Raw genomic sequence first — 17,551 nt, 5'->3', positions numbered from 1 at the left:
CTTTCACTAAGGAGTGCCGCTTTAAATAATGTTTGCGCTCTCACTTTGAAGAGTGCCGTTCTGGCAGCGCGTGCACTTCAGATGATCAATGCAATCAATCACAGTTCTAATCGCAAGAAAACGTGTCAAAATGACTAATTCTCAAACTGTAAATGTTTATCTCATCCAAGAATTTTTATTCTGCGTTTACTCTTATGTTGTTTTCGCACGTCACGCAATCATTTGAACGTCTGTGTTTACTACAGTATGTGCGTCTTTATAAATCTGTTCATCATAAACCATCGTTCGTGTCTCTTCAGAAGACTTGGATTTGGATTAGACCACTCGATTAGGTCTTTTACGATGCCTTTATGACATTTATTGGATCTTTTAAGTTGAGAGGAATGACTTTAAATGGAGGGACTGATATCCCTCCGGTTTCATAAAGAATATAATTTCTGTTTGGAAGTTAAACGAAAAACTACATGATGGTGAGTACATGATGACAGAGTTTACATTTGTGGTAGCCTACATTTGTAAATTTGTGTTTGGATGAATTATACCTTATAAATAGGCCTACTACAGCAAGTTGAGCCTTGGATAAAATAACTATCGCGAATCATATCGTTTCCATCAATGATACATATCTTCACATTTTTATATCGCGATGTATCGTTTAACGATATATCGTTACACCCCTATACGTTACGATTAAAAATGTTGTGCCTTTTTACCGGCATGTTCTGTGATGAGTAGCCAATCACATCTTTTGTTTTGTTGACGTAATAAAATGAGACGACATGCAGCAAAGTTACAGTGGGAAAAAAACTGCCTGAGCGCCAAAATACTCATCAGAAACGGATGTCAAAACAGAAAATATCAGGCTTTTTCAAAGCTCTCATCTCTATCGAGCAACAATGCTGACTGCTGTGGCAGCATGAGAGAGATAGAAAACGATGGAGACATGTCAATGAATAATAATTCTTTACATTTATATAGTGCTTTTCTAGGTACACAAAGCGCTTTACATGGAGGGAGGGGGGGTTAACCGCAACAGATAAACATGTCAGCTGTGTGGATGCGAACTAATCCGTAACAATTTGCATTTTTAATTGATACTGATATGGATTCTTATCCTCAATATATTTTAATCTTAGCTGTTTTCTGTTACTGCCTGAACTTCACGTTATTTGTAGTGCAGCCATCCATTATCGCAGGAAGATTTGTACTTTGGAAGAACGGTCTCCTTTAATATGTCACTTTTAATTTGTTTGTTAATTTTAGTAAACAATTAACAAACTTTAAACTTTTTGGCGCTCTTTATTGTGGCCTGACAGATTGCCTAATCAGCATTTCAACCTTGGAAAGAGCTTGTATAAAACAGCTTATGAACAATCAGGTCACGGCAATCACGTTCAGCTTAAGAACAATCATGTCATGTAATGTCAAATTTACCTCAGAAAAGCCATTCAATGCTCATAAACTCGTTAGTCAGCTAGAAAAATAACCATAGAAAGTGGCATTTTGCTAAATATATGCACTATATCACAATCCTTAAAAATAATATTTTTACTTAAAGGTGCTCTAAGCGATCCTGGGTGGAGTAACTTCTTGTTGACGTTCGAAGTGTTTTTAAACAAAACAGAGGCTAGCTATACCCTCCCTCCTCCTCCCCTCCGTGCTTCCGGCTTTTCCGATGTAAATTCGGGACTTTGCGTGTTCCTTCTCCTTTTCCCTTTTCGTTGCAAGTTGTTCATCAGAACGTTGTATCTTTGGTCGTGTGTCGGCCATTTCAAAATCATATAAAGCCGCGTTTCCACCGCAGGAACTTTACCCCGGAACCAGGAACTTTGGGGGGGAACTCGGTGTGTTTCGACCGCAGGAACCAGGGTCTAAATGAAGTTCCGGGTAAATATTTCCCCCTCCAAACGGCCCTGCTTGCGAGGTGGGACTTTTCAAAAGTTCGCAAACTTTCGGGGGTGGGACTTGGGCGCTGAACATGCTAATTGGTTGAGCTCTCGCAGCTATTTTTTTTTTCCACCGCCATATTTACAAGTCTTTTGCGAGGTGGGTTCCGTGGGTTATGCGTTCAGTAAATATTTTTTTTGCAACAATGGAGTTCAACAAAAAATTCGACCGATGGACCGACGACGAGGTTCAGGCTTTATTGAGCATATATGCGGAAGAGGACATCCAGCGGGAACTGGAAACGGCGACCCGTAATGAAAAGGTATACCTGAAGATATCGGCTCGGTTCCAGTCACACTGGAAAACAGTGCAGAGAGAAGTTGAAGAAATTAAGACAAGATTACAAGAAATTAAAGGATCATAACAACCGGAGCGGTTCCGACCGGCGTATCAACAAGTGGTATGACCGCCTGGACGCGTTGCTGGGACACAGACCGTCCTTTTCTAGGGCAGCGGTAACGAAAGACTCGGCTAGTGCGTTGTTGGAAACCATCCAGGAATCCGAAGGTAAAGGTAAGGTAAATATATCATCTTGGTATCATCTATTAAACTCGTTGCAGTGTTTAAACACGTTGCAGTAACTTTTTTCAACGTGCTTTTCCAGACGTAACGAGTGGCCCTGATGAATCGCAGGCAACGGAGACCAGCGTGTTTTCCCCCGCGGTCACCAGTACGTTATAAAGCTGACAAAAATGTGTATATATTTATTCCATCATCCCATTTTGCATTAAAATGGTCAAACCAGGTGAAAGTGCACGTTTAAATAAACAGTGTTGGTAATGTGTGTACATAATCAGCAAAAGCAGCGCTGCTTGCATCACCTACACTTGTTATTGTTGCAGACAGTATCGCGCAAAAGTGATTAGCCTACTGTCCGTCGGTAACTGGGAGAAGCAGTCGCGCGCATTCCCATGTCACCGGACTAATTTGCCTAATCTCCCCGGTACTTTAGACCGCGGTGGAAACGCAGATTGTAGCAGGTCTGGGGGAGAAAAAGTTCCTGGGAAAAAAGTTCCTGGTACAAATAGTTCCGGGTAATTTCGGTGGAAACGCGGCTTAATTCAAACTTCCCTCTTCATGTGCACAAACCTCCACCCCCAAATCATTCTTGTCGGTTATTGGCTGGAGCACTGTTTATTATGTTTCGTTGTCCAGACTGCCCAAGTTTGTTTTTGTTGCCATTTGTGGAGCTTGTGCTGACTACAGAGGCCGCTTTTTTTTACAGAGTGTGTAGGGGACAGGCAGCTAGCGGATAGTGAGGAGATGTTTGCTGTATGTGACAAAATGTTTTGGCCTAAAACGCCTGACATCGCTTGTAGCACCTTTAAACTGTTGTCTTCATGAGAAAGAATGGAAGGAGTTAAATATGAAATTCAGCGCTCATATAATTGCACATGAAAAATGTTAACTTCTTTATTATTTTGTGGCAATAAAAAAATAATTTGGCGCCTAACTTTTTCCCTTATCAGAGCCAATGGCTCCTTAATTGTTTTTTTTGTTTTTTTACCTGGAGCCATGATTTCATATTCACCACACAGTGTGTGCAGGCATTGGTCTTTTGTGTATGCTCACACACACCTAGTTGCATACCCAGTTTATTCTCTGCTATCTACATCACCATAAACATAACTTTTTGAAGTATTAAAATTATTGAGTTATCGAAAGACCTTGTGATATGCAAATTGGGATATGCACATTGGTGATATTTCAATAATTTCAATATATTCTGCAGCTCTACTAACCAAAATTACCTGATCTGACCAGAAGCACAGTTTCATCTGGATCTCATTCTGTGAATGGACACTTTCCTTTCCAGCATTAAACTCGAGTGATGGTGGGACTGTTTCATTAAAGCAACCTTTGTCACAATGTCCTCATGAGTAATGGAACAGGTGTGAAGACAGGATAATATTGATGAAAACATGGGTGTGCCTGTGATGTTCTCTGTGTGTATGAGCTCATTGTTCTCTCTCACACACACACAAACACACATTCATTTTGGAAGAAGGAACATCAAATCACCACAGGGTGCAAGCATCAGCCAAGTAATTTTATGTGCAGACTGAGGGTAGCCTCTGACCAATATTACATAACTGACACAATGCACCACGCCAACTTTTGTGCTCATCATTTTAACTGACCAACTTTTTCCTCAAACATCTTCCTCCTGGTTGTTTCTTCCATGTAAAGTGAGTTGGACATTTTTAGATGATGAGAAATTAGGTTAGCAGTAGTTTAAATCCAATTCATTTAATAACTCTCATTAGTTATTCATTATGAAGTACCTGTTGGGCCAATGAGAAGAGATCCTGATGTAGAGCAAGCACTGCCCTGTAAAAGGCTCCATCATGGGTGTCTCGTGGGATCATACAGGTATACTCTTCCATACTGTCCCAGTGGCCTGACAAACACAAAAGAGCAAATTATATTATATATAACTATTACATCTTCTACAAAATAATTAATATTATAAACAAATATCTGTTTGCAATATCTGAGACTTATATTCAAGATAAAGTTTCCCAGCAATGTGGAATATCTGATGGGACATTTTAAAAGCAGAAGACTATATTATATCCGAAATGATTTCAAGGAGAGAATGAGTATGATGAATCTACAGTAGATTATAATTTATATTTATTTTAAATAGATTTACTAATTGAATGCTGAATAATGATTGCATTTGAACTGTGCGTTGTGTGTTATTAGGTCAAAAGTCACAATAGAATCTTGTTGCTTCATAAAAAATTATCTTCTTAGAAAGTACATGAAAATCTACTTGATTTAATTATTTTGTGTGGCTGCAGTTCATTTGAAGTATTTCATATGAATTTACCTCTTTGAAATATGGGTTGAGAAATGAGAAAAAAATGTATTTTTTTGCTGGAGGTCCTGGACATCTTGTTCAGATGCTTGTTATCATGGATTCCAACAGATAAAAAAAACTAAACCTGACCTCCTCTGCTAAAAATCGTGGTTGGATCTTCTAGCAGGACAACGATACAAAACAAACATCAAATTTCAACACAAAAATGTGTCACTGAGCACAAAATGAAACTTCTGCCATGACCTGATCCCTATAGAAAATGAATGGGGTACACTGAAGAGAAGAAGCACCAACATTGAGCTGGGAATCTGAAGGATCTGGTGAGATTCTGTATGTAGGAATGGTCTCTGATATCTTGCCAGGTGTTCTCCAAACTCATCAGGCATTATAGGAGAAAACTCAGAGCTGTTATCTTGGCAAAAGGAGGTTGCAAAAAGTATTTAATAAAAGGGTGCTGATCACTCTGTCTGGGTTTATTCTGCGATAACAACCGGCTGGATGTACATTATCCCTTATCGCGCCCCAAACAAAAACTCTTGGGAACTGCACGAATAATGTAAATAACCAATTTAGCTTAAAATTCATAACAGTGAACTGAACTTCACCCTAAAGGTAAGCAGTTTGCATCTCTGCTCTATAGAAGTGTAATGTTAATTATGTATCATAGTGCTAATGTGATTATAGGGCTACTTTTTGAGTAATAATGGAAATTAAACCAGGGCTTTGCTAGCAGTGTTTCACCAAAATTAGTAAAAAATGGACAAAACTGCCAGTTAAAGTTGAAGCTGCCAGGTAGTCTCACACACACACACACGTTACAGAATTCACAAATTCCTGAACTTCAACCTAATTGTGGTACAACGCAAAACAAAGTTTTTTTTTTTCTTTAATTAGAATAAGGTGAAATGCCCCCCCCCCCCACCCCCTCACCCCCTCACCCAGTCCCCATGCTGCAGCTGCTGCCATGCGGGCCATCTTAGCTTGAGTCTCTTCGCTGACCAGAGTCCACTCCTCACAGCACTGCTGGTGCAGCTGACCCCTGACAGAGAAACAAGAGAAAGATAATGAGAAAGACAGACAGCAGAGGAGGAAGCAGTCTCACATAACCAGACTTTGAGTAAAGTCTGGTCCCACAATAAAGATTAACAAATCTGTTTATTAGTTGGTGCATTCATACAGTTCTTGTAAAAGTATTCAGACCTCTTTATTTTTCTCATTTTGTTGTTGCAGCTACACTAATTTTCTCATTTTCTATACCCCATAATAGTGGTCGACCGTTAGTGGATTTTACTGATACCGATAACTAGGTTGGACCACACTTGCCGATAACCGATTAATCGACCGATAGTTTTTAAAATGGATACTGGATTAAAAAAAAAAGTAAAACAGTGCTGAACTTTATAACAAGAAATAAAAAACAGTACTGATTCACGAAAATTTGCTAAATTAAAAACTTATAAATATGAATATTAAAAATAAGAAGTTCTATCAGAACAAATTCTTCAGAAAATAATTTAAACATTAAAATATTACAGATCAAATTTGTTTCTTTACCTATAACCTAGAAACATGCATGTACATATCATAGGTAACACTATGCAAGTCCCTATGCAACAAGGATGTGTTAGCTTACATGAACTATAAGAATTATGATACATTTTTACAGCATTTAATATGAGCAATATTGTACCTTGATCATTCATGTTAGTTCATAGAGCATAACCAAGGTTACCAGATAAAATAAAAATTCAAACTCAATTTAATGTTGAAATTAACATACTAACAATAAACAATACTTCCATAGCATTTATTAACCTTAGTTAATGTTACAAATGGAATCTTATTGGAAAGTGTTACTATTTCATACAAATCCAAACAGTCTGCTTTTTTAGAAGGAAATTATCTAATACAAAACAAACGTGTTTCTGCTTTATGTTTCTGTCGGCAGCATGATTATACAGTTTGCTTTCTCACATCACTAATTTTATATATGCAACATTTGGGTCGGACTTGCGTGTGTTTTTAATCACATTGTTTTAACTGCTTGAGGTACTGCAAATTTTTTTAGCGTCCTCTCAGCCTCGTCGACAAACATACACACTGCTGTTCTTTGTTCAGTATTCATACCGTTTCGCTGTCTGTGTTTTAAACGCGCATCTGATGTGTTAGCGCTCTCTGTGCAGCGAGCAGACTCACGTGTGAATGTAAACACAAGGCGTCAGTGAGTTTTTTGTTCGCCTCTAGAGGCCGCTCTTGTGCTATATACTGCCAGAGACCTTCTCATACCCCTTTTCCACCAAGGCAGTGCTAGAGCTAGTTCAGAGCCAGAGCTAGTCCCAGTTCATAGTTGGTTCGACTGAGGAGCCTTCTAAGAACCGTTTGCTTTTCCACATGCTGAGAGCCACAACAGAGCCAGGTCTTACGTCACTGTATACGTCTCATCTTTCTCAGCAATGCTAGCAAGGCAGCGGCAGTGTTGCCAAGTCCACGGTTTTCCTGCGGAATTGGGCTACTTCATCACTGTTGCCGCGGCTGTTTTTCATGTCCGCGGGTTGAAGCGACCCCAATTATGTGATATTCAGCCCCGGGAATGCGAATTTTAGTAGGCAACCATGCCAAAAAAACACATTTTACCCCCAAATATAATTTTTACCGGGGAATCCCCCCTGAAACATGATTGGGCTTGTTTTAAGTAGCAATTGGGCGGGTTTTGTTGTGAAAACCTGGCAACCCAGGGCAGCGGGAAACACAAACACACCAGGCTTGTTCGAGATGCATCGGCGCTGCGCAGACCGATCCACGTATGATATAAAAAAAAAAAACGCATGAGTGAATCAAAAGCATAAGGAGTCATATGCTCTCGCTGGACTCGTTATCATACGGCGATCGGTCTCTGCACAGTAGGGATGGCTCGATACCACAATTTTGTCTTCGGTACGGTACCACAATCTAATACTGAAGTACTGATATTAAATCGATACCATACAGGGTCTGAATTTTGATGCGGGTATTGCGCATAATTTTACTCACTCTCGCAAGTTTTGGGTTTATGAAGCGGGAAATTACCGCAAATGTTCATTATTAAATTAATCAACAAAGATTATCACATCAATCAGTCATTTGGAAACTTTTTTGTAAGTAATTTCAGCATTACTGCGCGTCTCTATTCTCTCAAAATGAGCAAATTGCTATTGGCTTCAAAAGACATCGCACCTGCACTATAAAAGCAGCCTGCGCGCTCAGATTTAACACTTTGGCTTCCGTTGCGGTACAGCTGACGGAAATCACTGCCCACGTCTTTTTAAACCTCGCCAATTTGAACATGCAAGCGATTTTATAGCATTTCGTAATACATATGGGATGAGAGCTCTTTCAGAGAGAGTTTTTTTTGCACTCATGCCAACAACAAACACACACACAGAGAGACACACACACACACACACACACACAAGCCTAAAGAGCTCGCGCATTCCAAATTAAGTTGTTTTTCCTCAGTCAAATACACACAAAATTATGTCAAAAATGTCAATCTTTAGTGAGTAGTTACATAAACACAGTTGGGTATGTCTTTCGCGGATGTAAATAGTGCAATAGTATGCGTGCAAATATTATGAGGTCTAAACGTCACTGGTTGAAACGAACGCTGGAGATTTCTTTATATTTAAACGATAAGATCTTATGTATGTGCGTTAATCAGTGTTAAAAGAACAAAGTCTAAATTAGATCATTAGAATTATGCACTCACCTGTCGATCTCTTAATGTCTTACAAGTCAGGAATTAAGTGACCGATGCTTGGCAATGTTTGATGGTTCTTAAGCAGTTTTATAAGCAAAGTAATTCCAAATTTCACGTCTACTCCTCTCTTTATTAATGAGTTTTTTGTGCGTGTTTAGTGAGATTCAACTGCTGTATTCATCTTGTTCTGTTGCCACATTTGCCGGTTTCACGTCAGTTTGGGTAGCGCGCTCAGCACGCTCAGCTTGGAACAGCAGCATATACCGAAATGAGCAAAATCATGATATCGTACCGTTTGAAATAAAACGTATACCGGTATTTTTCCAGTACCGGTATACCACGCATCCCTACTGCACAGCACCGCTGCGAACAAGCCTTCCACCAACAATGCAAACGTAGCGTTACTATTGATTCACATGGCTTTACGATCCTACATCGGCATCAAAACACAATGAAAACACAGCAAATCCAACACATTCATTCAGTTCGCCGTAATTTGTATAGACGGAGATTACAAACAAGCAGCAGCTGTTAGCTCCATTAGCTGCTATTTCAACAATGGCGGATCTCAAGTTTGTGTTGGTCTTGTTGACCCCGCCCCCAGCGCCTAAATCGGTTCTTACTTCTAGCCCAGCAATGTTTTGGTGCTACTTAAGAACCACTTTTCCTGGCTCGGAGCTGGGGCTTTGGGTGTGGAAACACAAAGAACCGATTTGAAACTAGGCTCTGGCTTCGATCTAGCTCTAGCACTGCCTTGGTGGAAAAGGGGTATCTCAGAGCTCTTGTACTGTGTAATGACAGCGCACCCATCTCAGCCGCTCCAGCAACAGACGCATCACGGAAAAACTATCGGTGTGGATTTTTGCCGATAACCGATTGTTCCACCAATCAACTATCAGTGCCGATTAATCTGCAAAAACGATGAATCGGTCGACCTCTACCCCCTAAAAGTACTCAGTATTTACTTTGACACCTTTGGCAATGATTACAGACTCAAGTATTTTTGGGTATGATGCAACATCTTTGCAAGTGTTACAACACAGTAGTCCCTAAATCACTTTGCATTGTCTTTGCTCTGTGCTTACAGTCATTGTCCTGTTAGAAGTTGAGCTTTCGACCCAGTCTAAGATCCTGAACACTTTGAACCAGATTTTCATTAAAGATATATCTGTATTTTGCTGTGTTCATCCTTCATTCTTGCCTGACTAGTCCCCAAGTTCCTGCCCCTGAAAAACACAACCACAGCATGATGCTACCACCACCGTGCTTCACAACTGAGATGGTATTGTGTAGACGATGAGTGGTCACTGGTATCCTCCAGACATGATGAGGGTTGAGGTTATTGAGGTTAATCAGATCGACCAACTATGTTTTTAAAGTCTGAGAGTCTTTTCGGTGTTTGTTTCAAGTGTGGGTATCTGCAGATTGGAGTAATGGGCTTGCCGAAAGGTAGTGGGCGTGCCAAAAGTTCTTTACGATTGGTCGCAAAAGCTGCCTGTTAGGGTATGGGGTAGGGTTAGTTCTTTTTTGTAGCACTGTGAACCTTTCAGCATGCCCATTATGACCTGCAGCTATCCCTGTCTCGTTTTTAACTCCAGCACGTTCCTCATGTGTCAAGCCACACTGAAGTGAGGCTTCCATCTGACCATTCTGCTATAAAGTGCAGATCGGTGAAGTGCTGCGGTGATCTGATTGCTCAGTTTGGCTGGGTGGCAGGGCCGCATTAATACACAGCTTACCTGGGCTTAAGCCCAGTGCCCTGGGCTGAGGGAGAGCCCCGGTGATGCCAGAAAAAATATATAATTTTTTAACAATAAATATAACACTTTATAATGAGTTTACTGTCCCTTTAAAATTAAACTTTATTGCTTTACTTTGAATGTATGTGCGGGCCTTTCAAGTGTCAAGATGCGCCGCATCTAGCAACTCAGTTCAGTTCAGTTTCAGTTCAAGACAGCAGTCCAAATCTATTAAATTTAATCGCCAAACAGGCAAAAGTTCACTTCAAGAATTAACAAAGTGGCGTTGATGAATGTTGAAATTCAGTGTTTGAAAAATCTGTGATTTTTCGGTTCGGTGTTTGAAAAAAGGCAGAATACACAATCTTCCAATTAGGAGTTAAGTTATCATGTACATCAACAATAATTTGGGACAAATATAATGTGATTTAATGGAATACTATGCGAGTGGCATTCTTTGGTAGGTATTGCACTGGACGCATCACGTTCAGTTCAAGACAGCTAATCACAAAACATGCAAAAGTTAATTTCAACAATGAACAAAGTGGTGTTGATAAGTTAGTTCTGTGTTTGAAAAACCAGAACAAACGGAAAGAGAAAGCGCAATCTAAAAAGCCCCTTTTTTATGGGGTGTGGAGTGTATATTGATGTGAATGTAAAAAAAAATATTATGTGAAAATGTGGAAACATTAAGGGACATGAATTTCTTCTCACTGCTTTGCCTTCTACGTTAAAAATGCTGTATACAATATGAAAATTATAAAAAAATAAAAATATCATTATTTTGTTTATTTATTAAAGGGGGTGTGGAAAAAACAGGATTTAACACTCCCGTACTTGCACTGCATACATCATTTTGATTTTCAATGATTGTTTCTGGCAAAGCATAAGCACTCCATCTTACAGTTCATAAAGACTAAACGCAATGAAAGAATGTGAAAGGTCAGTTACTCCTCAGTGAGAGCTTCTGTCTGTGTCCAAGCTGAGAACTTTTCACCAAAAATCCCTTGCCACAGCTCGGGCTGTGATAAACTGCAAAAAGCACTGACATAATATCACATCTAGGAATGGTGTACCTTTAAAACAAATGGGCCCTTTGAGGCTAACAGTGCTGACACAGACACAAGCAAACCATATGTGTCATTGCTGGGGGTTGTGAAGAAAGGGGCCCCATGATTAGCCCTGCGAGACACTGCTCATATGGGTTTCATATGAGATGTGGTGGGGGATCTGAAACAAATGTGCTTTCCCTGCCACCTGGAAAAAACATTACTTATGAGGCCTTGCAAAATACAAGGTTCCAGGGTGCAGACAGGGCTAAAACACAAAGACGCACATTAACAGCGAGACAGGAAAAAGGGCCAGTACCTTTACACGGGAACAGTCTGTTACTCACTGGAATGGAATGTCAAATGGAAATTTGACCAAAAAAAACCCAGCAGAAGTTGGATGGCCGTCACATGAAGTACACGTTTAGAGGAGAGCTGGATACTTAAAGAGGTGTGCAGTGTGGATACTTATGGGTAATTACGCTGGAGTAATGCATGCAGACAATTTAAACCTACATACAAGAGCTTAATTTACAGTACGAAGCATCCTATAATGCATATGGGGAATTACAATAAAATGACAGCAATATGTGGGGCCTCTAAACAGCTTATAATATAAACTTCCAGAAGACTCTAAATTAAATATTGGTTTAAAAAAATATTGGTTTAATGTAAAATATAATAGTAAATACTGGTATTAGCTAAAACAAAAAACTAACATTGTGAGTGTTTATGACATTTTTTGTTTAAATTCAGTGGGGTCTTATAGGTTTGGAATCATTTTTGATACAACACATATCCATTTTTATTTTTGGTCAACTGATTAAATTTCTGTTTTCTTGCTTAACCCTGAGGTGTTTTCTGGGCCCTGGAGGTGTTTTGACATTTGAGCTTATTTCTGTTACTTGAAACATTTTCATGGCTAAAGTCTGATTACACTGTATTCAGCACAAACTCTGCTACAATAATATGTGAGCAGGATGTATGTAAAAGTTTGTAGTTTTGAGAAAATAATGTTTATACGTGGTTTGTGAAAAAAAAAATTAAGTCACTGAAATAAGGCCATAATACGGAATATTTGTTCACAAGACTTTTGAAAAATGGATCACGTAGGCTAGAATTTTTGCTTCAAGACGATGTAAAATCACTCTGGCCGCTCATTCATATAAAACAATACATTGTGGTTCTTTATAAGGGACACTAAAAATGTTTGTACTGTACCACACAGTGTGTCATTTCAGAGTCTGCAGTTAACCCTCTGGAGTCTGAGCTGTTTTTGGGGCCCTTTAGAAGTTTTGACATGCTCTGAAATTTGTGCTTTTTGCAGTTGTTTATAAACATATTAAATGGCAAAAGTATCATTACACTGTATTCAGCATAAATTGAAAATAAATTGGCAACATAATGCAAATATAAAATAAAACAACAATGCAATGCAATTATGATTTCAAAGAGTATAGGGTGAATTCAGGTTGATTGGGACACTTTTTTCCCAAGTCATTTCAATGGCAAAACTATGATATAAAAAATATCCAATACACACAATACTCAAATATCATTTCGAGTTTTGGTTCATTTATGAGACATGCATGCAATACATGATTGCGCCAGCGCTAAGGCTATTGTCTGCTCTATTTGCTTCTTATTTATTAAATAAGAAGCAAATATATTTAAAACACTGATTCAAATTAAGATACAGTTTATACAAAACTAAATTCACTGTAAAGAAAGGCTTTCTACAAAACAAAACTTAATGAAGTGGTCAAAATCATTTCTGACAAAAGTATCTGCGTATCTTGTGTCCTTTATTACTCGTAGTTATAGTTTCTATAAGAAATAGTTCTTAACAATAAATGTTTATTAATTCATAGCTTAATGCAACAATTACATAAGTAAACTCTCAAAACATTATAATGACATTATATTTTAATTTTCATGTAACAGAGTAAAGCCAAATAAATAGCTTCACGCGACATTGCAATCCTAACATTCGCGTCGTATATACAAACTATATGTGCATGGCTTTCCAGAGTGTAGCATTCGATGAAACGGTGTAACTGGGTTCAAAGAAGTTGATATCCTGAATCCCTTTCCTAGAACTGCAGAGAGCGTCTTATATCCTTCACTATAAAATTGTAATTGATTTTGAAATTAGCTGATGATAAATAAAATAAAGCTCATAGGCTATCTGTTGCTTTCGTTGACGTGAACTCCGTTAAATATGGATATAGCGCGGTAATTGAAGATCGGATTTATATTCGTTTTGCGGAGAGGTGTAAGGTAAGACAAACTGCATGTTTTTATTTTTATTTTGTTTATTAGTTTCGATAGCCCGTTTCGTTTGCGAGCGCCTTTGCGAGCAGCATCAGCCTGCCTCAACTTGTCAAAAATGCCTTTTTACTGTGGTGGTGATATAGGCTTAACGTTTAAACTAACATTGTGATGCTTGATTAATTTTATTATAAGCAAGACAAGTCAAGTGTTGATTTGATCAAACATGTGGTTAACTCACTTTCGGCTGCTGGCCGCTTTGTTGTCACTTTAAAAAACAAAAACTTAAATTTAACAAACAAAAAATGCTCCAAACCTTTTTCTAAATTAACTTACTAAAAACTTTATTTTAAAGTTTTAAACTTAATTGACATTAAAAAAAAAGCTGAACTATTTTAATAGCTGTAACAGTGTAATAGTTAGGATAAAAAAAACAAAAACAAAAAAACACGGGCTCCAGCCGGACTCGGGCGAGAGTTTGATAAGCTGTCAGACACGGGCCAGGCTAGGGCCTGAGCATAAAAATAGTAAAATAGTAAATCTGTTATTACCTGTCTTCTCCTCCCTGTAATCCGGCATTTACAGGATTCACCAATGCTTATTTGCTTCATGGTGTGTGTCTCACTAACGTCTCACTAACAAAGTCGTGCCTTTGTTGTTGGATGTTTCAATCATAACGTTAGGTGGTTGTGCATAGCTGTCGTACTGCTGTATTTTAAAGTATTCTTACAAAGTTGGCAAATTAAGATATTTTTGTCATCCTTGACGAATTACTTAATGCACTCTAGAGTAGTCGATCGTTTCCGACAGCGCCGACTAGTGGTTGAAGTAGTCGATCTCTTGACTACTCGACTAGTCTATGCAAGCCCTACTGTACACAAATTAAAGTAGAAACTTAACAGATTCTGTATTAGATTCTATTATAATGATGTATAACACTTAAAAAAATAAAATAAAAGAGTTATTTGAGTCTCTTTGGCACTGATAAGAAAAAAAGCGCGCTGATCGCGCCGGCGCGGCGGCCGACTTGAGGGGGTTAAAGGCATTTTACTCACACACACTTAGTTTGCCGAACAAACTAAACCGACAAACTAAAGGCTCCCATGGTGTCTGCCGTTGCTAAGCTTTTTCATCTCGCTACGCATAGACGTGGCTGGGAAAAACATGCATGCCGCACAGCATGAGCGTCATGACGGCATTGCTCTCTATTTGAGTGCGCTTGTCGCATGTCTACATTTAAAACAACAAACTTAAGCGTGCAAAAGACGCAACATATGTGAACAGCCCCTTAGACAGTGGTTAGATCAGCATAGCAGTCAATAAACGGGATAAGGGAGGTCATGTACGGGACATTTAGGCCCAATATACGGGACATCCTGGCAAATACGGGACAGGTGACAACCCATCTTTTATATTATGCTATTTAATATAATGGAGCATATAAATATCCTCATGTCGTACGTGTATCTTTATTTAGCATTGAAAGGTTGCCTACCTATTTCATATTTCAAAATGTTTCCGTTGATTTCACACATTTTAGTCTGGCAACATTGTTAACATTAATGTTAATGTTTTTCTTGTATTTAGCCCTCAGGTATTCCTTACTAATACGCCTATTCCTTACTAATCAGTCACTCATACTCATTGATGGTCAAATGTGACCATACACCTTAACTATTTTTCAATTAAATACATTTTCTTTATTTTAGTTTAATAATATTTATTGAATATTTTGAGATCTTTTGGTACTAAATAGGCCTACTATTTGTGCAATAATTACGGTCCATTAATGACCATTTAATGAATTAAAATATATTTCTTCTAATATTTTTCTTATTTATGTTACAATTAGTGTAATTAAGGTTAAAATAGAGAATGCCAATTCAAAGAGGCAAATTAAAGTCATTTTGTGGCTGGAGAAATTATACATTTCATTTGTAATGCCATGGTTTACCTACTATAGGTGCCTGTATGGCTCTTTAATAAATATACATGTATCTAGTTGCTCAAAAAAGTATTGCAGATCATAACTGCTTACTTATTTTTAGATTTTGCATTTTAATACATATTTAGACATGATCAAACACAAGATTTCTTTAAATGTGAAATTTTAAAACGTTAATAACTTACATCCTAATATTTTTAATGATACTTATACAAGCACACACAATTGAATATTAACGAATGTTAGCGAGCAAATATAATTTAACCCAAGAAAAGTTTAAAATAGTGCTAAAAGGGCAAACTTATTTTCCCCATATATTTACAGTAGGCTATATACATATGAATTGATACTGAATCAAGATCAAAATCGATATTTGTGCCAATCACCAACCCCATGCTGCAAGTCAACCTCAGCTACAGCCACTCATAAGATAGCATGGCAAGTGCAGATGCAGGAGACCCATCGGCAGAACTTGAACCCCCTCCTCTTTCACGGAAGTCGCCGGTGTGGAAGTATTTTGGATTTCCAGTGAGTCTTTTGTGGCACTTGAAAAAATTTTTTGGAGCCTAACTTTTCCCTTATAGGAGCCAATGGCTCCTCAATTTATATTTTTGTCTGGAGCCCTGCACAATCATAGGTATTTATTTGATACAGTGGTTAAACGAACAAAGAAATTAAGCATCAACTTCTGACGTTTCCAAACAGCACAGCAGGAATGACTTCATGAACTTCTTTATTTGCAAGCTTGATAATATTAGAGAGAAAAGTATAACAATGCAACCGTCTACTACATTATCACATTAGACAGTGCATTGTAGTATAGGAAAAATTGTCTAAACTCGTTAAATCATCTAAATCAGCAACATGTATGCTAGACCCTATACTATTCCAGAGGTCATAGATCCTCTTCTTATTTTCATTAATTCATCTTTGTCATTAGGATACGTACCGAAATCTTTTAAGCTGGCTATTATTAAACCACTTATTAAAAAAACACAACTTGATTCTACAGAATTAGTAAATTAAAGGCCGATCTTGAATTTACCTTTTCTGTCAAAGATACTAGATAATGCAGTGTCCTCACAACTATGTTCCTTTTTAGAAAGAAATGGTATCAGCAAGGATTTCCAGACAGGATTTAGACCATATCATAGTACTGAGTACTGCTCTCATTAGAGTTACAAATGTTACAAGTGCTCTTATCACCCGACCATGGTTATATCTCTCTATACACCCTGTACATGCTACCACTGGGAGATATCATTAGAAAGCATGGCGTTAGTTTTCATTGTTATGCTGACGATCCTCAACTCTATATTACCAATATCTCTCATTTGAAAGCCACGTTTCTAGCATCTGTAAAACTGCAATCTACCATCATAAAAATATATCTAAATTACGGCACATGCTCTCAATGCAAAATGCTGAACAGGTAGTTAATGCGTTCATGACCTCAAGGCTAGATTATTGTAATGCTCTACTGGGTGGTTGCCCTGCTCGCCTAATAAACAAATTCCACCTGGTCCAAAACGCAGCAGCACGAGTTCTTACTAGAACCAGGAAGTATGACCATATTAGCCCAGTTCTGTCAACACTACACTGGTTCCCTATTAAACATTGCATACATTTTAAAATCTTGCTTATTACTTACAAATAGGGTTGGGCATCGTTCCAATTCCGATTCTTACTTTCAATTTCGGTTCTTTTCGATTCCGATTCTTTGAGGGTTGGAGTCAAAACATGTCACAGGCTCATTTCACAGAGAAAAAAATTATTTTGATTCAATAATGAGGTTTAGTTTTGGGACTTTCTCTGCAGGCATTTTCCCCTGGTCTCTATTCACTGCCATGATAGGAAGGAGCGCGTGCAGGACTACTTAAAAAAATTTCTGCTTTTGAGGTCCGAAAAAGATAGAAGGATATAGGGCACTGGGACAACAGCAGGGTGAGTAAAGAAGGCTTTATTTTAATTTCAGGTTGAACTATCCCTTTAACAACGTAGGTTAGCACAGGGTTTCCCGAGGAGGACGATACAGTG

General features: G+C 38.3%; 1 protein-coding gene across 1 annotated transcript in view; it reads right to left on the bottom strand.

Annotated features, from left to right (window-relative positions):
- The window catches only part of mtor (mechanistic target of rapamycin kinase), a 479,149-nt gene that overhangs the window by 154,918 nt on the left and 306,680 nt on the right, over positions 1–17,551 (bottom strand). The window contains exons 31-32 of the mRNA XM_079827620.1: positions 5,713–5,813; positions 4,233–4,348 (exon numbers count right to left, since the gene is read on the bottom strand). Coding sequence (XP_079683746.1) covers positions 4,233–4,348; positions 5,713–5,813 — 217 coding nt within the window. The remainder of the gene's footprint in view (positions 1–4,232; positions 4,349–5,712; positions 5,814–17,551) is intronic.

This window comes from Gobio gobio, assembly GCF_949357685.1.
Source record: "Gobio gobio genome assembly, chromosome: 10".
In the NCBI taxonomy this organism is placed as follows: Eukaryota; Metazoa; Chordata; class Actinopteri; order Cypriniformes; family Gobionidae; genus Gobio; species Gobio gobio.
Note: the sequence above shows the minus strand (reverse complement) of the source record. Positions and strands in the feature narration are given on the sequence as shown.